Genomic DNA, 24,631 nt, shown 5'->3' on the forward strand with positions numbered 1-24,631 from the left:
GGGGTTATTTATATACTCCGGCGGGGGGTGGGGTTATTTATATACCCCGGCGGGACGTGGGGTTATTTATATACTCCGGCGGGGCGTGGGGTTATTTATATACTCCGGCGGGGAGTGGGGTTATTTATATACTCCGGCGGGGCGTGGGGTTATTTCTATACTCCGGCGGGGAGTGGGGTTATTTATATACTGCGGCGGGGGGTGGGGTTATTTATATACCCCGGCGGGGCGCGGTGTTTTTTATATACCCCGGCAGGGCGCGGGGTTATTTTCTACTCCGGCAGGGCGCGGTGTTATTTATATACTCCTGCGGGGCGTGGGGTTATCTAAATACTCTGGCCAGGCGTGTGTGCTCCGTTTTGGGTTATGTCGAACGCCCTGCCTCCCTCACGGGTCAATTTTAATGCTGAAGTCACACTCGAGGGAAATTTCAGCAGGAGATTGAAACTGATTTTCACTGGACCTTCTATTTCTTTTTCTAGTTCTTCAGCTTTCCAGCGACAGTGGCTCCCTATAAGTGTTCTGTTCTGCCCCTCAGTCAGAACCAGGAGTTTGCTCCATTTGTGAAAAAGCTTGGTGAGTTGCCGATCTGTTTTTAATTTGTTCACGGGGTTGCTGGCCAGGCCAGCACCTATTACCCATTCCTTATTGTTCACCAACGTGGCAATGTTGCCCCATATGCAGAGCAGGTAAGGATGGCTATTTCCTACCTGATAGACATTAGTGAACCGTATGTTTTTTTTTCCGACAATTGACAATGGATTCATGGTCATCGTTATACTCATAATTTCAGATATTTATTGATTTCAAATTCCACCATCAGCCGTGGTCCCCAAAGCATTACCTGGGCCTCTGGATTAACAGTCCAGCAGTAATACTACTAAGCCATCGCCTAGCCTAGCCTAGCTCTTTAAACAGCTTGTTGATGAGAATGGAAGTAATGAAAGGGAAAGCTGTAAAGGCTTGCATTTATATAGCACCTTTCTTAGACATCCAGTAGCATTTCACAGCTCATGAAGGATTTCTGAAGCGTGGACACTGTTTAATGGAGGAAGCTGCAGTCATTCCTGATGAAGAGCTTATGTTAGAAGCATTGACTCACCTGTTCCTTGGATGCTGGCTGACCAGCTGTGCTTTTCCAGCACCACACTTTCCAACTCTGATCTCCAGCATCTGCAGTCCTCACTTTATCCTAGTCATATTGACAGTGACTGGTATCACGTCAACCACCCAGCCCTGTGAACTGAACATCACAGCACAGGTCTGCAGCTTGACCTTTCACCTTGGGATTGACTGGATCCAAGACCTGGTCTCTCCAATGGCTGCAGGGTTCCAGTGGGAGATAAGATGTGGAGCATTGAGAATTAAGTATTACTGAACCAAGGATTGATACTTTTCATGCAATACGGTCATTCATAGTGTTCATTTATGACATGTATGGAAATTAAAGCACAGAATCAGATCATTCAGCCCATCTTGTCCATTCTTTACACAAGCCTCTTCCCAACACTGATCCGTGTGAAGCAATTTTCATTGCTGTTTCCAATTTAAGAAAGCCCCTTTAATCTCTACTCTTTGCTACGTATGTACAGCAGACATGGATTTCTGTGCCGTAAAGAAATATAACAGGAAAAGTGAGTCAACCGTGACTAACAAAGGTAGTTGTATATTGTATTAAATCAAAGGGAAGGCTTATAAAGTTGCCAAAAAAGTAGCAAGCCTGAGGATTGGGAGCATTTTAGAATTCGACAAAGGAGTACCAAGAAATTGCAAAGGACAATAGGAAATGAATTCAAGTTATTCGGAAGCATATAAAGCTTCTTTGGGTATATCAAAAGGAAAGAAATCTCCCAGAAATAGTGATGATTCATAGGACTAGGAAGAAGTTAATGTTAGTAAAAATAATACTGCAGAAACGAACAGGACTGCAAGTTGACAAATTCCAAGGGCCTAATGATATATATCTCAGAGTTTAAAGAAGTGAGAATGGTAATAGTGGATACTAATCTATAGATTCTAGAGTTGTGCTTGCAAATATAAATGCAACTTGAATACTTAAGAAAGGAGGGAGAGAGTAAACAGGGAACTACAGACCTGTTACTTTGTCAATAGTAAAGGAAATACTAGAATATGTTATAAATGTTGTGACAACTGGAGACTTAGAAAAAAATTACTGATTGGCAGAATTGATATAGAATTATAAAAAGAAAATCATATTTGACAAACCTGTTGAATTTTTTAGGATGTTACCAGCAGAGTAGATGAGGGGTGTATTTAGATTTTTAAACAGTTTTCAATTAAGGTTCCACAAGGATTAGTACACATTGAGCATGTGTGGATTATGGGTAACATATTGCCCTCATTGAGAATTGGTTAACAAACAGAAAACAGTAGGAATAAATCGTCATTCTTGGATTGGCAGGCTGTGACTAATTGGGTACCATAAGGCTCAGTGCTTGGGCTGCTGTTATTTATAATCTTTATCAATGATTTGGATAATGGGACCAAATGTCATATCTCTCAAGGGCCTAGTTCTTGTTTATCACAGTTGGACACTAACTGGGTAATTATAAACTTAGGCAAATCCAGCTCGGTGATGGGAGCACAACATTCAGTCACTAATCCCCATTCTTTATCTACAGTCTTGGTCTCCTTATTTAAGGAGGAATATTGGAGACAGGTCGGAAGAGTTTCACTAGGCTGGTTGCTGGGATGAAAGGGAAAATGAGCAGATTGGAGCTGTAACCAAAGGAGTTGAGAATAAAATATCATGTCTTTGAAACATATAAGATTGTGAGGTGGCTTGACAGTGGAGATGTTGAATATTTCCCTTTATTGGGGGGGACATCTAGAATGAGGGGTGCAGTTTCAAAATAATGGGTCTCCATTTAAGGCAGATGAGCTTCTCTTCTCCCTGAGGATTGTCACTGTTTGGAATTCTCAACCCCAATGAGCAGCGAAGGCTGGGTCGTTGAATATGTTCAAGGCTGAGTGACAACAGATTTCTGACTGATAGGAGTCCAGATGCATTATGAGGGTGTGAGGTGTCAGACCGAGTGGAGTTAGCCCACAGTCCGAGCAGACCCGAGGTGGCCAACGGCCAACTCCTCCTGTGAGTCCGAGGTTCTGGGTTACATGTAGTCCTTTCAGATGAACCTTATCCCTTTTAAACTGGATATTGGTAGCTATCACTGAAAACCGTGCAAACACATGTGAACCCCACCATTGACAAGTTCCATTCCATTCTGTGGCTCAACACTTTAACTCCCCCTCCCACTCCACCAAGGATATGCAGGTCTTTGGACTCCTCCATTGCCAGACCACAACAACACGACGGTTAGAGGAAGAGCGCCTCATCTTCCGCTTAGGAACCCTCCAACCACAAGGGATGAACTCGGATTTCACCAGTTTCCTCATTTCCCCTCCCCCCACCTTGTCTCAGTCAAATCTATCGAATTCAGCACCGCCTTCCTAACCTGCAATCTTCTTCCTGACCTCTCCGCCCCCACCCCAGTCTGACCTATCACCCTCACCTTGACCTCTTTCCACCTATCACATTTCCGATGCCCCTCCCCCAAGTCCCTCCTCCCTACCTTTTATCTTAGCCTGATGGACAAACTTTCCTCATTCCTGAAGAAGGGCTTATGCCCGAAACGTCGATTCTCCTGTTCCCTGGATGCTGCCTGATCTGCTGCGCTTTTCCAGCAACACATTTTCGGCTCTGATCTCCAGGATCTGCAGACCTCACTTTCTCCTCAAGTTCCATTCCAAGCCCCACACCATCTCGACTTGGAAATATATAAATCATTTCTTTACTGTTGCTGAGTCAAAATCCTGGAAATCTTTCCTGAACTGCTTACAGTGTCCCTAAACTCTGAGACTGTGGCAGTTCAAGATGGTGGCCCACTGCTGCCTCCTAAAGGACAGTTTGAGATGGGCAATTGCTGGCAACACCCACATCTGGAGAATTATTATTGTTTTAACTGTAATGTAACCATTTTTCTAACATCGTAAAACTACGTAAGCTCAAGGTTTGCTCAGCATGTAGTCAAGAGAGGATCAGTTGGAGTTATCCCTGATCTGTATGGCGTTAGCTAAGCTCAAACCGATCCTCAGTACCATCCTGGCAGGTAGAGGTACATTTAGCTTCCTGGACCAAGGGGAAAGCAACTGTGAAGATAAAGGGAAACTCAGTGAGAGAGGGTCTGCTGTTGTGTTTGCAGATTATCTGTCACCCTTTACTAATGCTGCTGCCCATCCTGTCTGCAGCTGAAGAACTCACCAAACATGGTGTTTCTCACAAAGTGGATGACTCATCTGGCTCCATCGGGAGACGGTATGCTAGGACGGATGAGATTGGTGTGGCCTTTGGCATAACCATCGATTTTGACACGGTGAACAAGGTGCCCCACACAGCCACACTGAGGGACCGTGACTCGATGCGGCAGATCCGAGCTGAGGTATGTTCCGGGAGTAACTTCAGTGTCACAGTGCCTCCTCCCTCCATCAGTGAGTGTACGCTCACACTGAGCCCCTCCAGATAGTGGCAAGCTCCCGGTAGTATTTATCAGTCAACCATGGTGAGCAGAATAATTCTCTGGTAATGCATAGGAACAATTACGGTGGCAGCCCGAATCGATGGGAATCGGTTCCCCATTGGCACAGTGAGAGCCCTCCCACCCTGAAATCCTGTCCCATCACAACTGGCTTCAACCTTGACCAGGTGTTATTGCAGCAGCTTATACGCATACATAGATCCTTCCATTCTAATCCACCCTGATTCGCAGCAGTTCGCATTTTAGACAAATGTGCCTTTTAAGTGACATTTCATGGGGCTGTCAGGGCTTGAGATCTCCTGAGCACTGCAGCCCATTTCTCCCAATTGGTCATTCTGTGTCTATCACACATTGTCTGTTTCCTAACTTTAAATCCGAGCCAACATTCTCCTCACAGTTTCCTGTAACTTTGTTTAAATGTTTCTGTGGAGTAATAAGACACCAGATTACTGAAGTGATTTTGTGCACTGCTGCAATGACTGCCTGCAGTCATTGATGTTATATTCTTCTGTTCGCTTTAAATGTACCAATCACACACAAGCACTGGTGAAACAATGATGGGATTTCTTTATTTGAGTCGGATGGTTAACACACCATGACCACTGAGCTAAATGCAGCCGATCTGACTTCTACCTCTGCTGCTCAGAGTGCCATGCCTCACACATCAGGCCCTGTCAGGGTGTGGAATGATTTGTTTAAGGTGCATGCCCTTACAGATACATACATCATATCACAATAGTTGGGAGCTATGTGACCTGGACATGCATGAAGCAACTTCAAAGTTGTTTATCATTGGCGAGATGTATCCCTGTGTCATCGCACGCGCGCGCACACACACACACACACACATACACGGGAAAATGCAGGATATTAGGACTAGATGATAGTCAGAGCAGGCACTCTGGACTGAATGGTCTCCTGCACAATAATAATTCTGTGGTTCTGTGATTCAGTCAAATTGTTCTCAAATTTTTTCCACAGATTTCAGAACTGCCTCAAGTCGTCAGAGATTTAGCCAATGGTTCCTTGACCTGGGCTGATATCGAGGCCAAGTACCCTTTGTTCGAAGGGCAGGAAACAAGTAAGAAGGAAATTTGAAAAGCATGTCGCTTCTCCATTATCATCTCCTGCCGTCCTCTGAGGAACCCAGATACTGAGCTGTGTTCTGTACATTGGTAATACAGGTTTGACTGAACCAGTGACTGTTATACCTGTGGAAGGCCCTTCTCTCACTACAGGATTATGGAAGAATTCAATGAGATTCTGTGCAATAAAACCTGATGGTGAACTGGTTGATTGTCTTTCTCTGATCTACTGATCTCCTACTTCATTATTTTTACAACTGGACATCTGAATTGCAATGTGATTGTGCACACTGTAAATACACTCAACAGTTTGATCTGATTCTGAGACTTAAAGTATCTAAGTAATTTACTGTCTCTTCAGTGAATGGTGGGAGATTTCCACAGAGTGAGAGGCAAAGTCACTCTCAGCTGACTGAGGATAGATCCACCAATCCATCAACTTTAACTCCATATTATACCACAAAAATAAATCTCACTAAGTGAAACTAATATTTTGAAATACCCTTTTGAAACTGTTACTTATCAGTATAAAAAGCTGGGTAATTAATCTAATCAGGTGTTTATATATGGAATAATGGAGTCTGCTGTTTAATCAAGGGGTACAAGTGGTATATGTGTAGAACTCCAGGGGTGAATTACACACATCTAATTGATGGGTTCAGGTGGTGTATTTGTAAAATACTGACACCCAGGAGTGAGATACACACATCTAATTGAAGGGTTCAGCGTGGATTTTATATATGGAAGAACAGATATCCTTGTGTGAGATACAAACTAAACAAGGGGATTGCGTGGTTTAAGAGCGAGACTAATACTCTGGGAGATTAAACCAGGGGAGGTGATGGCCAAGTGGTAATATCACGACTGTTAATCTAGACCCAGGTAATGTTCAGGGGACTCTGGTTCAAATTTGAATTCAATAAAAATATCTGGAATTATGTTTCAATGAAGACTTTGAACCCATAGCTGATCGTCATAAAAGTCCATCCAGTTCACCAATGTCCTTTAGGGAAAGAAACTGCCATCGTTACCTGGTCTGGCGTAAATGTGGTTCCAGACCCACAGAAACATGGTTGACTCTTAATTGCCCTCTGGGTAATTTAGGGTAGGGAGTAAATGCTGCCCTAGCCAGCGATGCCCATATCCTGTAAATGAAGTTTGAAAAATCTCAGGTTTGGATGTTATCTAGGCCATGCTGTAGGCTGCCAGATACTGCTGTGTTGTTAGAGGTCACTTTGAATGAAGCTAAGCCTGTAACAAAGGGAAGGAGATTCATGAAGTGGCTAAGGATGATTGCCTGGAGCAACCACTGGAGTTATATGTTGGCTGTGTAGGGTTTCCAGTTGATCTGATGATCTCCATGTTATGTACAGGTCATTCTCCTATAACACCACCATGGCGTTCCAGTGAGACCTCACTTTGTAGAAAATCACTGAACAGAAATCATGGGGCCTGTGGGAAAAGTGTGGTTAGGGACAGACCAGCAAAAATGATCACACTCGATCGCTCAAAAATCACACACAAGTCAAACGCAATGTATAGCACAGCCTGAATGAAATGTGAAATCATATTTATTAATGAAACTAAAATAAATTTAACATGGTATTTTTAAAGCAATGTAAGAAGGTTGCTCTCTGTGCTGTACCTGTCTCAGAAAGCTGGTCTGTTGGCAGCTGGCATTGGCGCGTGCGCAGGTCAGCACACAGACATTTGCCTGGACATTGGCACGTGTGCAGAATGTCACAAAGACCGGCACCCACGTCGTGTGCGTGTGGAATGGTGTGAACATCAGGCGTGTGCACAGAATGAAGTGTGCAAATTGATCCCAGTTAGAACTGCACTATTGCCAACTGAGGTAAGTGTTCTCAAAAATAGCATTGCCTAATTCTTCAGTGATGTTATAGCCAAATTGCGCTGCTGAAACGCATGTTATCCCAGAACTACCTGTACAAATCTAATCAGTGCAAGAACTTGTCATACCCAACCTCTCGGTTATCCAGGGCTCCTCCATGTAATTCTTGGTTAAATGTTGCCATCATGAACATTAGACAAAAGTACAATTTATTAAACATTAAAACTGGGTAAAGAGAGCCACGCAGTCACTGGGGTAGGCATGTTACCATGGAGAAGCTACTGAGACAACCAGTGTTCCCAATTTGTCTTACAGGCCTGCATTGAGAAGCTCAGTGTAAATTCGTCAGATTTTCAAATGACTCAAATTTCAGAGAATGTTGGAATTGAAAGAGGCAACTTGGAATGAGGTGGGCCAGATATAAATGTGGGAAGGACAAAAACATGAAGTTGCTGGAGGTATATGAAATGCTAAAAGATTAAAAATTGGAGCTTTTCATCTTGCACTCATCAGAACCAGGATGCAAGAAACAGACTTAGGGAAGGAAAGATAAACTTTTATGCAGCAAGGGGATGGTGCTGATTAGTTGGGCCATCATTGACATGGTGATGCAGCAAGAACAGTTAACTGTCGATCTTCATTCTCAGACCAGGTGTAGGTTCTGTTGGTCAGGGTATTGTGGGGATGCAGCACTGTTTGGCTGTCTCCATGACCCTGTTGATTTTTGTTAAATGTGCAATGTATTATACAAATTCTTTTTGCATACATATTTATATGTGTAGCTTCTCATGGACACACATACATCACACTTAGGAAATAAGTCACTAGAGAGATAGTTAAATCTTTGGTTTTAATTTTCCAAAATACCCTTAAATCAGGCAAAATTGTATTAGCTTGGAAAGTTGCAAAGATAACTCCTTTATTCAAAACGAAAAACTACAAAAAGCAAGAAATTACAGGCCAGTTATTTTAACACCTGTCTTAGGGAAGATGTTAGAAACTATTTTTGAAGACATAGCAGGCACTTAGAAAGGTTCAAGGAATCAGGCAGTCAGTATGATTCTGTGTCAGGGAAAATCTGTATGACCATTTGTTGAAGTTCTTTGAGGAAGTCACATGCTGTGGATAAGGGGTGGTGGGGGAATGATGGTGTACCACAGGAATCGGTGCTGGGGTCTCAATTTTTTACAATTTATATAAATGATTTGGATGAAGGAACTGAAGGAATGTTTTCTAGAGATGCTGATGGCAAAGATAGGAAAGTAAATTGCATACACTTGTCTGTATTGGTCAGTGCATTGAGTATAGGAGTTGGGAGGTCGTGTTGTGGCTGTACAGAGTATTGGTTAGGCCACTTTTGGAGTGTTGTGTGTAAGTCTGGTCTCCCTGCTATAGAAAAGGCATTGTGAAACTTGAAAGGGTTCAGAGAAGATCTACAAGGATGTTGCCAGGTTTGGAGGATTTGAGCTAAAGGGAGTGGCTGAATTGGCTGCTAGAGCATTGGTTTGGGGGTGGGGGGGGGTGACCTTACAGAAATTTAGAAATCAGAGACATGGATAGGGCAAATAGCAAACATCTTTTCCTGGGGTAGGAGAGTTCAAAACTTGAGGGCATAGATTTGAGGTGAGCGGGGAAAGATTTAAAAGAAACCTAAAAGGCAACTTTTGTGTATGGAATGATCTACCAGAGGAAGTGGTGGAGGCTAGTACAATTACATGGGTATATGAATAGGAAGGGTTTAGAGGGATATGGGCCAAGTGCTGGCAAATGGGACTGGATTAACTTTGGATATCTGGTCAACATGGATAAGTTGGACCGAAGGGTCTGTTTCTGTGCTGTACATCTCTATAACTAAGGGCACCGGGATGCTACAAAGGAAATAGATTGCATGATTGAAAAAAGATCTGTCAAAACGGATAGGAACTGGGAAAATGTGAAATTAACCTTTTTGCATAAAGACTTTAAAAATAAATAAATGGTGAGAAATTGCAGATCTCTGAGATGCAGAGGGGTCTGGGTGTCTCAGTGCATGAATCACAAAGGGTTGATATTGCAAGTAATTCGGAAAGCAAATAAAATGTTATTTAGTGCAAGGGAAATTGAAAATAAAAGCAGGGACGTTATATAGAGCACTGACCACATGGAGTACTGAGTACGTTACGAGTCAACTTATTTAAGAGAAGGTATAAATGTTTTGGAGTCAGTTCAGAAAGGGCTAGATTAAAACATTATCAAAGGAAAAAATGAAACCCCAAACAAGACTATTACTGATCAATGTTTTATACTTACTATAGGCACAGAGAACTCTGTAATGTTTAATTACTGAGAGTTTATTTACTGACAAAAATCTAGATATCAGAAGTCTGACAGAACACTTCAGAACATAGTACAGAGAATACTCTGAGGAGCTACCAATCAATATATCTGGGGCAGAGGAAACTGCCAATCACACAGTTAAAGGGACAGTGATGGAACTCGTTAAAATAAAAACCCACCTCATTCGGACAATTCTTTGGAATGACGAAGAAGTCAATAAAGATTAAACTCTTACCTTTATCTTGCACATATTAAAAGATATTCAGTCCCATGATTATTAGCAACACAGTGATAGATCACAAACAGTGGTTCTTCAGGAACCTTTGGCCAACTTCGTATAGTGACAGATAACCTTTGACCCCAGTGTGAATGTTTTCACCCATGACCCCTAGTTAGACCAAATTGTGATGAAGCAGATAAGAGTTCTTACCCATTGTGGAGTCTGGGAATTGTTGGAATGTTCCACTGGCAGGTAGTTACTGGAATTTATAAGAGGATATTAAGGATGTATAAGAACTGTTAGCAGTTTGGGTCCAAGGTGGAATCAGAGTGAGCACTATGTCCTGAGGATATATTATATAAAAAATAACTTAGTGATTAAGGTGAATCAACAACTTCAAATCCATTTGTCAAGGGGTCCTATGACCTCTCTCCTGGTGCCAGATCTCAAAACACAGCTGAATGTTTGTACATATTTCTGATAGCATGTTGTTACCTGACTGTCCTGCAGATTGTCCTGCTCCTTTTGGAATGACCAATATTGGAAAACTGAACCAGCTTGAGTCACACACTCACGAGAGAGCCTATACCCCCTACCCGCAGCCTATACCCCCTACCCGCAGCCTACAATCATCTCATCCACCTCCCAGCCCTCAACCCCCCCCCCTCAAGAACTACCCTTGGCTCTATCCTCACTGGTCAATCAGGATGAAAACAAGGTGGGCATTTTATCCCATTTCTGATTGGGTTTGGTTATCATGAAGGAAACCTGTGGTTCTGAGATCAAAATAGTTATCTAGTGTTGACTGTTGTGAAGAATACATCTATCAGAGATTTGTTCATACCCTTGTCACATCTAAACGACTATTCCAACCCCAGAATCATTGCAGCTAAATGTGCTCCTCTAATTCTAAACTCTGAAGCATCACTGATTTTAAATATTTCACCACAGGCAGCCATGCCTTAATTGTCAAAGTCCGTATACTCTGGAATTCTCTTCCCATACCCCCTGTGCTTTTCTCTTTTAAGATGTTTCTCAAAACCTATCTCTTGGGCAAAGCTGTCAGCCAGCTGACCAGTGGCCTGGGACAATTTGTTTTGTATAATGTACCTGTGAGGAGCTTTGGGGCATTGTATTATATTAAAGGCACTATATAAATACAAGTTGTCATTGTGGCACCAACAAGACCTGTGACTGTTGCCAATTATCCACTAGGGGCAGAAGTTTAATCGGTGCTTGGGCCAGGTATCAGTCAGAGATCAACACAGGCATCAACAACATTCTGGGGGCAATTTTAATGTCACTGTGGAGGAGGGGATTGGTGGGGTTGGGATGTGATGTTGGTTCACAGCCTCCTTTATGCCCCCACCCTGATTGTATTGAAATAAATGGAGAGGAGGTGAATGGGTTGGGATGTGAAATGCTGCACCTGATCCCTGGCCTTTCCCATGTGGAGAAGTGGCTTAAAATTACCGGCTGGGCCCATCATTTTATACCTGACTTTAACACAGTTTTATGGAGGAACTGCCCGAACAAGAGAATGCAGGAAATACAGGTTCAGAGAAGGTGGTTTTGAAGGTGTGCAAATGCCTCTGACGATCACTGACCTGGTAAAAAGACACTGTGCCAGCCTCGTAATCCAGTCGGACACGCATCCTGCTAATGGCCGGGTACTTCAGGAGGTAAGTCTGTTGGTTCTTTTGACAAGCTGTCAGAAACCCGCGGTAGAAATATAAACACCACGACTTAGTGCTGTTGGTGAAATAAGACTCCAGCCCTCCCCGGTCTATAGACCCGTAGGCCACTCCCACCCCCCAGGCAATGCCACCGGTCTTCACATCCCAGGAGTGGCAGCCAGCCGTGAAACTCTGAGAGCACAGGATCTGGTGCATGTTCTCAAACATGTTCGAGTTGTGCCATGAGTTCTCGCCCATGTAGCCAAACATCACTGTCTTCTCATCCTCGGAGACATTCAGGAGCCAGTAGGCCGAGTCCGGATCCAGAGTCAGCAGTGACCACTGATCTGGGGGAAGGGGGAGGAGACACAAACTGGTCAGAAACTGCCATTCTGTTCATCCTTCCCCACCTCTCCCAGTGAGTGACACAGAGGTAAAGACCTCCAGTCTGTCTGCTAACACTGTGTACCATCTGCCGTGGTGGGAATTGGAACCTATGCCCCCAACGCATGAGACTGAGCCTCTGAAATACCACTGTGCCATCACAATACTTGTTCTTCATTTCTTTGTCCTTCTATCTTTATATTCTAAGCTCTGGTTTATTTTTCCATGTTTTAAGGTGATGCTGGCGATATGGCGAAACTATACAACATTTTTCACTGTATTTTGTAACAAAATACATGTGACAATAAGTAAATCAAATCCCAATCTAAATTGGCCAGAACTGAACACGGTTTTAGCTGAGGCCTAAACAGTGTTTTATAAAGATTTCACATAAAAACTTCTTTGCTTTTGTACTCTTACTTAAATAAGGCTCAGGATTTCATGTCCTTTATTTTTAAAAGGTCTGCTCAACCTTTCAATGCTGCCCCCCACCAAAGGTTTGGGTAATACTCCCAGGTCACCACAGGCCTCCACAGATAAGGAAGGACACCACTTCGACTGGGACAACACATCCATCATAGGGCAAGCCAAACAGAGACATGCATGAGAATTCCTAGAAGCCTGGCATTCCAACCAGAACTCTTTCAAAAAACACATTGACTTGGACACCATGTACCGCCCTCTGAGAAAAAAATACAGGAAATGATATCACTACAGGAAATAACATCACCAACCCAAGGAAACCTAAACACAAATAGAAAGCGGGTCACTAACACTAGTGCTTCATCCGGAGGCTCACTGACGATGTTACCTAGTACGGTGATGAAACATCTGAAAATGAACCTTCCAGCTCAATGAGCAAACTTACATCCAGAACCTCAACCTGAGCTACAAATATCCGGTTTCTCTGTTCCTGCAACATCTTTAAAATTGTACCTAACTTTGACTGACTCTGCGCATTCTGTACCCATTTCCCCAGTCTTTCTGTGACTGACTGGAGACTATTCTTGTATCAGGTTACATCGGATCTTACAGACGAACATACAACTTAGGAACACGAGCAGGCTGCTTGGTCCTCAGACTGGCTGCCCCATTCATTAAACTGATGTCTGATCTGATTGTAATCTCAACTCTGCATTTCCCCCCCCCAACTCACCCATGGAAACTTTACTCATCTAAACCTATCAATTTCTGCCATTAAAATATTCAAAGACTCTGCTTCTACTGCCTTTGAAAAGACAATTCCAAATCTGAATTAGATTTTTTTTGTAAAGCAAAGAACAGGGGCCAACGGCATGGAGTTAGGCTACAGGTCAGCCATTATCTCATTGAATAGTAGAACAGATTTGAGGGGCTGAATGGCCTACTCCTGTTCCTAAGAATCATAGCCCTCTTTGAGAAATAGCTTCTCCTCATCTCTGATTTAAATGGGCCATTTTTACACAGTGACCCCTCTTTCTAGATTCTCCCTGAAGAGGAAGTACCATTTCCTCACTGACCCCTTAGAACATGTTTCAATCAAGTTGCCTCCTACTCTTCCAATCTCCAGAGGTTGCAGGCCCAACCTGTCCAAACTTCCCTCAGAAAATAAACTCCTCCTTCCAGGTGATGGTCTAGTAAACCTTCTCTGAACTGCCACCCTAATTGCTCCTCAAATTTGGAGACCATTATGCAGCCAGTTCTTCAGGTGTGGTCTTTGTCACTAGTCTGTTGTATTTCGAAAAGCTGCCTGCTCTTACTTGTAGTCCCCAGAATGGCTGATTGGTAGGTGAAAGAATTATTCATCCGCTCCTTGATAAATTCAGGTGCATTGTACAGATTCAGGATCAGCTTCGGAATATTTATATCTGGTTTATTCTGTGTGTCAGCAACTCTGCAATAAAGGAAGAAATAAATTCCTTTCAGTGATTCAGATCAGCAGTCCATTGGTGAACACCACACACATTTGCACTGACACTGAATTGTAACCACTTTGAGAGGGCTCACAGGCTAGTCCCAGCTCCCAATGCCCGCCCACCCCCTCCCTTACTCCAATATCCTAACAGTTTTTCTTCTCTCAAATATTTATCATTGTCACTTTTCAAAGTTTTACACTTGCTTCAAGCACCCTTCCATGCAGTGCACCCTGAATGATACCTCACTGCAAATGCTGGAGAGTCAGAGTCGAAACGTGTGGTGCTGGAAAAGCACAGCACGTCAGGCAGCATCTGAGGAGCAGGAGAATCGGAGTTTTGAGTGTAAGTCCTTCATCAGGAATGTGGAGAGGGGGAGAGTGGGGTGGGGCAGGGCTGGGGAGGGTGTGTTGAGAGATAAATGCAGGCTGGGTGTTTGGGGTGAGGCTGGGGGGAGGTAGCTGGGGAGGTGATAGATGGATGCAAGTGAGGGTTAATTGATTAGTCTGACGGGAGGGTGGAGCGGATAGGTGGGAAGGAAGATGGACAGGTAGGACAGTTCAAGAGAGCGGTGCAGAGTTGAAGGGTTGGATCTGGAAAGAGGTGGGGGGAGGGGAGATTTGGAAACTGGTAAAGTTGACATGAATGCCATGTGCTTGGAGGGTCCCAAGGTGAAAGATGAGATGTTCTTCCTCCAGTGGTCTGCCATAGGACAGTGGGGTTGTTGGGTGCGTGGGTCCCAGAGATGTTCCCTGAAACATTCTGCAAGTTGGCATCCTGTCTCCCCAATGTAGAGGAGACTACATTGAGAGAAACCTCATCTACTGTATCTGTTGCTCTTGATGAGGTCTCCTGTACACTGGGGAGACAGGACACCAACTCGCAGAATGTTTCAGGGAACATCTCTGGGACCCATGCACCTAATAACCCCACTGGCTTATGGCAGACCATTTCAACACCCCCTCCCACTCTGCCAAGGACATGCAAGTCCTGGGCCTCCTCCATCACCAAATCCAAGACACCAGGCGCCTGGAGGAAGAACACCTCATCTTCCACCTTGGGACCCCCCAACTGTATGGAATCAATGTTGACTTCAGCAGTTTCCAAATCTCCTCTTCCGCAACCTCATCCTAGATCCAACCTTCCAACTCTGCACCGCCCTCTTGACCTGTCCTATCTGTCCATCTTCCTTCCTATCTATCCGCTCCACCCCTTCCCATCGACCTATCACAATTTCCCCTCACGTGCATCTACCTATTGCGTTCCCAGCTCCCTTGCCCCACCACAGCCCCACCACCACCCTCCTATTTACCTCCCAGCCGCCTTCCCCTCACCCCACACATTCCTCATGAAGGGCTTGTGCCCAAAACACCAACTCTCCTCCTCGGATGCTGCCTGACCTGCTGTGCTTTTCTAGCACCACACTTCTCAATTCTGCAATCTCACTGAGGATTGTTTTGTTATTTATTCATGGGATGTGGGTATTGCTGGCCATACCTGCATTTATAGCCCTTCCCTGTTTGCCCAGATAGCAGATACGAGTAAACCACATTGCTGTGGGTCTAGATTCACATGAAGGCCAGACCAGGTATAGATGGCAAATATTCTTCTCAAAAGGAGATTAGTGAATCAGATGGGTGCCTTTGGACAACCAACAGTGTTTGCATGGTCGCTGGGCTAAGATTTTAACAAATTCCAGATTTTTTATTGAATTCAGATTTTGCCATCACCCATGGTGGGATTTGAACCCAGAACAAGACTGTGGGGTTTTAGTTTAATAGACCAGTGACATTATCACTACATTATGGCCTCCACTTTTATACTTGAAGAGATTCCTGAACAGATCCATGTATACAAAGATGAGTGACTGATGTCTGTATTCTGGATTGACAACTGTATATTGGATCTTGGACTGACATATATAAAGGATCAGAGACTCACGTCTCTGTATAGGATCTGGTACTGATATCAGCTTGTTGGATCTGGTACTGATATCCGTCTGTTGGATCTGGTACTGATATCAGCCTGTTGGATCTGGTACTGATATCGTCTGTTGGATCTGGTACTGATATCGTCTGTTGGATCTGGTACTGATATCGTCTGTTGGATCTGGTACTGATATCGTCTGTTGGATCTGGTACTGATATCGTCTGTTGGATCTGGTACTGATATCGTCTGTTGGATCTGGTACTGATATCGTCTGTTGGATCTGGTACTGATATCGTCTGTTGGATCTGGTACTGATATCGTCTGTTGGATCTGGTACTGATATCGTCTGTTGGATCTGGTACTGATATCGTCTGTTGGATCTGGTACTGATATCGTCTGTTGGATCTGGTACTGATATCGTCTGTTGGATCTGGTATGATATCCGTCTGTTGGATCTGGTACTGATATCCGTCTGTTGGACCTGGTACTGATATCCGTCTGTTGGACCTGGTACTGTATCCGTCTGTTGGATCTGGTACGGATACTGTCTGTTGGACCTGGCACTGATATCCATCTGTTGGATCTGGCACTGATATCCATCTGTTGGATCTGGTACTGATATCCGTCTGTAGAATCTGGTACTGATATCAGCCTGTTGGATCTGACACTGATATCAGCCTGTTGGATCTGGTACTGATATCAGCCTGTTGGATCTGGTACTGATATCAGCCTGTTGGATCTGGTACTGATATCTGTATGTTGGATCTGGTACTGATATCAGCCTGTTGGATCTGGTACTGATATCCGTCTGTTGGATCTGGTACTGATATCCATCTGTTGGATCTGGTACTGATATCGTCTGTTGGATCTGGTACTGATATCCGTCTGTTGGATCTGGTACTGATATCCGTCTGTTGGATCTGGTACTGATATCCGTCTGTAGGATCTGGTACTGTATCCATCTGTTGGATCTGGTACGGATACCGTCTGTTGGATCTGGCACTGATATCCGTCTGTTCGATCTGGTACTGATATCCGTCTGTAGAATCTGGTACTGATATCAGCCTGTTGGATCTGGTACTGATATCCGTCTGTTGGATCTGGTACTGTATCCGTCTGTTGGATCTGGTACGGATACCGTCTGTTGAATCTGGTACTGATATCAGCCTGTTGGATCTGGCACTGATATCAGCCTGTTGGATCTGGTACTGATATCAGCCTGTTGAATCTGGTACTGATATCAGCCTGTTGGATCTGGCACTGATATCAGCCTGTTGGATCTGGTACTGATATCAGCCTGTTGGATCTGGTACTGATATCTGTATGTTGGATCTGGTACTGATATCGTCTGTTGGATCTGGTACTGATATCCGTCTGTTGGATCTGGTACTGATATCGGTCTGTAGGATCTGGCACTGATATCAGCCTGTTGGATCTGGTACTGATATCAGCCTGTTGGATCTGGTACTGATATCAGACTGTTGGATCTGGTACTGATATCTGTATGTTGGATCTGGTACTGATATCAGCCTGTTGGATCTGGTACTGATATCCGTCTGTTGGATCTGGTACTGATATCCATCTGTTGGATCTGGTACTGATATCCATCTGTTGGATCTGGTACTGATATCGTCTGTTGGATCTGGTACTGATATCCGTCTGTTGGATCTGGTACTGATATCCGTCTGTTGGATCTGGTACTGATATCTGTCTGTTGGATCTGGTACTGATATCAGCCTGTTGGATTTGGCACTGATATCAGTCTGTTGGATCTGGTACTGATATCTGTCTGTTGGATCTGGTACTGATATCAGTATGTTGGATCTGGCACTGATATCCGTCTGTAGGATCTGGCACTGATATCCGTCTGTAGGATCTGGCACTGATATCCATCTGTTGGATCTGGTACGGATATCGGTCTGTAGGATCTGGTACTGATATCGTCTGTTGGATCTGGTACTGATATCGTCTGTTGGATCTGGTACTGATATCGTCTGTTGGATCTGGCACTGATATCTGTCTGTTGGATCTGGTACTGTATCCGTCTGTTGGATCTGGTACGGATACCGTCTGTTGGATCTGGCACTGATATCCATCTGTTGGATCTGGCACTGATATCCATCTGTTGGATCTGGTACTGATATCCGTCTGTAGAATCTGGTACTGTTATCAGCCTGTTGGATCTGGTACTGATATCTGTCTGTTGGATCTGGTACTGATATCAGTCTGTTGGATCTGGCACTGATATCAGTATGTTGGATCTGGCACTGATATCCGTCTGTAGGACCTGGCACTGATATCCGTCTGTATGATCTGGCACTGATATCCATCTGTTGGATCTGGTACTGATATCGGTCTGTAGGATCTGGTACTGATATCGTCTGTTGGATCTGGTACTGATATCGTCTGTTGGATCTGGTACTGATATTGTCTGTTGGATCTGGTACTGATATCAGCCTGTTGGATCTGGTACTGACATCCGTCTGTTGGATCTGGTACTGATATCCGTCTGTTGGATCTGGTACTGATATCAGTCTGTTGGATCTGGTACTGATATCCGTCTGTTGGATCTGGTACTGATATCCGTCTGTTGGATCTGGTACTGATATCCATCTGTAGGATCTGGTACTGATATCGTCTGTAGGATCTGGTACTGATATCCGTCTGTTGGATCTGGCACTGATATCGGTCTGTAGGATCTGGTAATGATATCGTCTGTTGGATCTGGTACTGATATCCGTCTCTAGGATCTGGTACTGATATCCATCTGTTGGATCTGGCACTGATATCAGCCTGTTGGATTTGGTACTGATATCAGTCTGTTGGATCTGGCACTGATATCCGTCTGTAGGATCTGGCACTGATATCCATCTGTTGGATCTGGCACAGATATCCATCTGTTGGATCTGGTACTGATATCCGTCTGTAGGATCTGGTACTGATATCATCTGTTGGATCTGGTACTGATATCGTCTGTTGGATCTGGTACTGATATCCGTCTGTTGGATCTGTTACTGATATCCGTCTGTTGGATCTGGTACTGATATCGTCTGTTGGATCTGATACTGATATCGTCTGTTGGATCTGGTACTGATATCCGTCTGTTGGATCTGGTACTGATATCCGTCTGGTGGATCTGGTACTGATATCCGTCTGTAGGATCTGGTACTGGTATCGTCTGTTGGATCTGGTACGGATACCGTCTGTTGGATCTGGTACTGATATCCGTCTGTTGAATCTGGTGCTGATATACGTCTGTAGGATCTGGTACTGATATCCGTCTGTAGGATCTGGTACTGATATCCCTCTGTTGGATCTGGTACTGACATCGTCTGTTGGATCTGGTACTGATATCCGTCTGCTGGATCTGGTACTGATATCCGTCTGCTGGATCTGGTACTGATATCCGTCTGTTTGATCTGGTACTGATATCCGTCTGTTGGATCTGGTACTGATATCGTCTGTTGGACCTGGTACTGATATCTGTCTGTTGGATCTGGCACTGATATCCGTCTGTTGGATCTGGTACTGACATCGTCTGTTGGATCTGGTACTGATATCGTCTGTTGGATCTGGTACTGATATCGTCTGTTGGATCTGGTACTGATATGTGTCTGTTGGATCTGGCACTGATATCCGCCTGTTGGATCTGGTACTGATATCGTCTGTTGGATCTGGTACTGATATCGTCTGTTGAATCTGGTACTGATATCCGTCTGTTGGATCTGGTACTGTATCCGTCTGTTGGATCTGGTACTGATATCCCTCTGTTGGATCTGGTACTGATATCGTCTGTTGGATCTGGTACTGATATCAGTCTGTTGGATCTGGTATTGATATCCGTCTGTTGGATCTGGCACTGATATCCGTCTGTTGGATCTGGTACTGTATCCATCTGTTGGATCTGGTACTGTATCCGTGTGTTGGATCTGGTACTGATATCAGTCTGTAGGATCTGGTACTGTATCCATCTGTTGGATCTGGTACTGATATCCGTGTGTTGGATCTGGTACTGATATCCGTCTGTTGGATCTGGTACTGATATCGTCTGTTGGATCTGGTACTGTATCCGTGTGTTGGATCTGGTACTGATATCCCTCTGTTGGATCTGGTACTGATAATCCATATGTTGGATCTGATATTGACCTACATACTTTGGACCTGAACTAACATATGTATATTGGAACTAGGACTATCAGCTGTTTAATGGATCTGGGACTGTTTCCTGTATGTAGGATAAGGGACTGCCATATGTATATTGGACCTGGGACTGTTGGTCTTGTTATGCTGCTCATTAATGTGGTGATTTTCAGTTCTCAGCCACTAGTGGAGCTGCAAGCCTGGACTATCTTTGCCTGAAAATAGAACTGAAATTGTAAAGACTAATCTGGTTATCAACTTGAGGTACACAACAGACAAAGACACATTTGCCCAAGCATAAGGAATTATATCCTGTGGGACAGAAAAAAACTTACTGAGAGAAGACCTGTTTCGATTTCTGTGTCAAGAAAGAAAGAGAGAGAGAGAGGAGGTTAGGACATCAAGTTAACAGATCAGCACATGTTGAACTAAAAAAAGTGAATTTGATGTTCGAGGATGCATTACATTAGAGCAAGTCACAGGAAGGGGAGCCACTGTGGGTCACAGCAGCAGTGTGGACACAGCAACAATGCTGGGGGACCCTTGGCAATGTGCTAAGAACGAACAGCCTCAATGAGAAGCAACTTGCACTTGTATATAGTGCCTGTAATGTAGCAAAATGTCTGATGCAGTTCCATTAATCAAAATTTGACTTCATGCCACAGAATCTGAGGATGATAGTGTACTGAAGGAGGCTATTCATTTCATCATTTCTATGCTGATGTTTTGGAAGAGCTATCCATGTAACCTGACTTCCCCAACCAATACCTTGCGGAACTTCCTCTTCCAAGTACCTACCTGATTGTGAAGGTTATTAATGAAACAACTGCTATTGCCTTGTCAGGCTGTTTCCAGGTCATTATAACAGGCTGCTTCCCTGTTTCACAGTTATACAGCCCTCATGAATCTTGCAGTTGGTTCCTTCACTAAGTATTTAAATTGAGGTCCTCCAGTAAATGGTCATTTAGCCAATGGAAAGATTTGATCTTTATTCACTCCATCAAATTCCTTCATAATTTTGGACAAACCAATTAAATCTCCTTTTCTCTGCTCTGAAAACAATCCCAACTTCCTTAACCATCACATAGCTAAATTCCTCATCTTTGTTATTGGTCTATTAAATCTCCTCTCAAAGCACTCCGCCATTGAGGTGCCTAGAATTGAACACACTCCTGCAGCTGGGGCCAACCAAGTGTTTTATAAAGGCATGGATGGGGGTGGACAGTCAGAGTCTTTTTTCCAAGGTGGGAATGTCAAATATAAGGGGGAGCATAGGTTTAAGGTGAGAGGGGAAAAGTCTAAAGGAAAAGTGTGGGGAAAGCCTTTTACATGGGTGCCAGGAATGTGCTGCCAAGGGGCTGGTGCGGGTGATTTATCCACCTTCAGACCTTCTAGCTTCCCCAGCACCTTCTCCTTAATGTTGGCCACTACACTCACCTCTGTCCCTGACCCTTGAAGTTCTGGGAATGCTGCTGGCGTCTTTCAATGTGAAAACTGATGCAAAATACTTTGTAGGTTCCTCCACCATTTCTTTGTTCCCCATCACTACTTCTCCAGCCTCATTTTCCAGTGGTCCAATGTCCACTCTTGCCTCTCATCTTTTATATATCTAAAAAAAAACTCTTGCCTTTTGCCATTTTGGTCTTTATCACAAAAAGATTTGATTAAAGAAATAACAATGTTGCTTTGTAAAAAGTTTTGGTGAGACTGCACCAGTGAGCATTGTGAATAGCTTTACTCCCGCTATCTGAAGTGGGATATACTTGTCATAGAGGGAGTGGACCTTCACCAGATCAATCCCTGGGACCGCAGGGCTGTCTTATCAGTAGAGAATGAGGAGACTGGGCCTGTATTCTGTAGCATTTTGAGAAATGAGGTTACAGAGTGTGACAAGGTGGATATATAAAAATTATTCCTCCTTACTGTTGAATTTAAACCAGGAATCATAATCTCAGAATGAGAGGCAGGTTTTCTTAAGACTAAAATGGTAATAACTTTTTTCATTCAAAGAACCATAAGAAAGAGGAACAGAAATAGGCCATTCGGCCCATCGAGTTCTGCTCTGCCATTCAATCAGATCATGCTGATCTGATAATCCTCAACTGAGGTGAAAATCCTCAACTTTCCCCATATCCTTAATTCTGTTATTGATTAAAAATCTGGTTTATCTCAACCTTGAATGAACAGCCCAGCCTCAACAGCCCCATGGTAAAGAATTCCACAGTTTCACTACCCTTTGACATAAGATATTCCTCCTTATCCCTGCCTTATTTGTGTGACCCATTATTCTGAGATCTTGCCCTTTGGTTCTAGATTTTGCTAGAATTTATCTGGAATTCTCTCTCCCGAGACTGTAGAAGCTCAGTCATTGGGCATGATCAAGACAGAAACCAATAGATTTCTGGAGAGGAATGACGTCAAGGATATGGAGATTGTGCATAAAGGTGGCATTGTGGTAGGACTTTGGCCACGATCTAATTAAATGGCGGAGCAGGCTTGTCAGGCTGAATGGCCTATCCCATTCCAATGTTACTATGTCCTGTTGTCAGGCACTGGGAGGGGGAGGGCTTGTTTTGTGGAGCTGTAGGGCCCATTGGAGGCCCCTCCAAGGTAATCCCCCTCCCAATCCCCTGCCCCTAAAACCTGGCCTCCTTCCTCCACCAATTTTCTCAGTGGTCCTTATGAGGCCCAGCCTTACCTCTGAGTGTGGCTTCCTCTTTCTCAGGATCAGCTGTAATCCCAGCAATGGCCACTATACAGGGTGGTGCTACTGGAACTGGAGGGCAAGTCCCTCATTCATGCTATTCATCGCGTTATACAGCAGCGGGATCGGCATATGAAACCCCCAGCAACTCTTTAGTCACGGTTAAGTCCTGCCGTCTCACTGTATATTAAGAGGCTAGTGATCATGGAGGGTTATAGGGCTGGAACAGAGATAGCAAGGGAGCAAGACCATGGAGAGGCCATTGCAGCCAGTCAGCAGTGGGTAGGTAATCTGTTTGTACCACATGGGTAGTGTTGTAAAACAGAGAAACCTCGGGGTGCAGGGACGTAATACTTTGAAGTTTGTGTCAATTATAGACAGGATGGTTAAAAAGGCATTTGGCATGCTTGCCTTCATTGCTTAGACCTTAGAGTATAGGAGTTGGGATGTCGTGTTGAGGTTGTACAGAACATTGGTGAGGCCTCTTCTAGAATACTGTGTCCAGTTCTGAGCGCCCTGTTATAGGAAGCAGATTATTAAACTGGAGAGGGTTCAGAAGAGAATTTACCAGGATGCTTATGGATATGGAAGATTTGAGTTATAAAGAAAGGTTGGACAGGCTGGGATTGGTTCACCAGAGCATAGGAGATTGAGAGGCAGAATTATGGAATTCTATAAAATAATGAGAGGTATGGATAGGATTAATAGTTGTTGTCTTTCCGGAGGATGGGGACTTTCAAGACCAGGGGGCATATTTTTTAGGTGAGATGAGAGAGAGTTAAAAAACTTATAAGTGGCAAATTTTTTTACATAAGAGGGTGGTTCATGTGTGGAATAAACTTCCTGAGGAAGTGGTGGATCTGGGTACAATTACAATGTTTAAAAGACATTTGGATGGATACATGAACAGGAAAGGGTCTGGAGGGATATGGGCCAGGAGCAGGCAGCCGGGACACGTTTGGGATGATGGTCAGCATGGACAGGTTGGGCCGAAGGGTCTGTTTCCGTGCTGTAGGACTCTATGACTCTATGTGTACCTGAATAAATGAGAGTAGATCCATATGGACCAGATTCTGAGTTTCATCATCTATCAGCCTAATTAGATGCATTTGGTTGTTCAGTTCATCAAAGCAGTTGGTGCTCTTTGTCAACACCTTCATCCCCTCCTCTTCAATCATTTTATTGGCATAGTCTTCATCCTCCTCCAGGCTCTTCCTCCACTCAGAGAACTTCTTTGAGAGGTTTTCTTTCAGCTGATCGATTTGTGTCTGAAATTTCAAACCATATTCTGGTTAGAAACTGGTCATTTACAGGACTCTCTACTGCATCATTACTTTCCCTGAAGGAACACATTGGCATCTCCACCTTTTGCTTTGTTTAAAATGATCTGAATATTGTGCTCTTTCAGTGAGGAAATAGAGTGCTTGAGACTAGAACATTTGCCCATAGGGAATACAAACAGGAGTAGGCTATTCAGCCCCTCAGGCCTGCTCTGCCATTCAATCAGATCATGGTTGACCCAACATTCCGCACGTCCACTTTTCTGCCTTTCCCCATAACTCTTCATCCCTGACTGATCAAGAATGTCTCTATCACAGCCATGTCTCTGCCCCCACAGCTCTCTCGGGCAGGAAGTTCCAAACCCTCTCCAATTTAATTCTGAGACTAAGCAGGTGAGGAGGATGTTGATGTCCCGGTGATAATCGACCACACTCCCATTGGCTAGGCCAGCATTTATTGCCCATAGGGCAGTTAAAAGTCAACCATGTTGCTGTAGGATGGCAGTTTCCTTTCCTAAAGGACATTACTGAACCTGATGGACACACACACACACACACTCACAGACACACAGACACACACACACACACACTCACAGA

General features: G+C 44.0%; 1 protein-coding gene across 1 annotated transcript in view; it reads right to left on the reverse strand.

Moving 5' to 3' along the window:
- The window catches only part of LOC122550337 (ubiquitin carboxyl-terminal hydrolase CYLD-like), an 86,851-nt gene that overhangs the window by 14,093 nt on the left and 48,127 nt on the right, over window positions 1-24,631 (reverse strand). Inside the window, exons 12-15 of the mRNA XM_043691064.1 lie at window positions 23,792-24,022; window positions 19,028-19,371; window positions 13,829-13,962; window positions 11,637-12,052 (exon numbers count right to left, since the gene is read on the reverse strand). Coding sequence (XP_043546999.1) covers window positions 11,637-12,052; window positions 13,829-13,962; window positions 19,028-19,371; window positions 23,792-24,022 — 1,125 coding nt within the window. The remainder of the gene's footprint in view (window positions 1-11,636; window positions 12,053-13,828; window positions 13,963-19,027; window positions 19,372-23,791; window positions 24,023-24,631) is intronic.

Source organism: Chiloscyllium plagiosum, chromosome 5 (genome assembly GCF_004010195.1).
Source record: "Chiloscyllium plagiosum isolate BGI_BamShark_2017 chromosome 5, ASM401019v2, whole genome shotgun sequence".
In the NCBI taxonomy this organism is placed as follows: Eukaryota; Metazoa; Chordata; class Chondrichthyes; order Orectolobiformes; family Hemiscylliidae; genus Chiloscyllium; species Chiloscyllium plagiosum.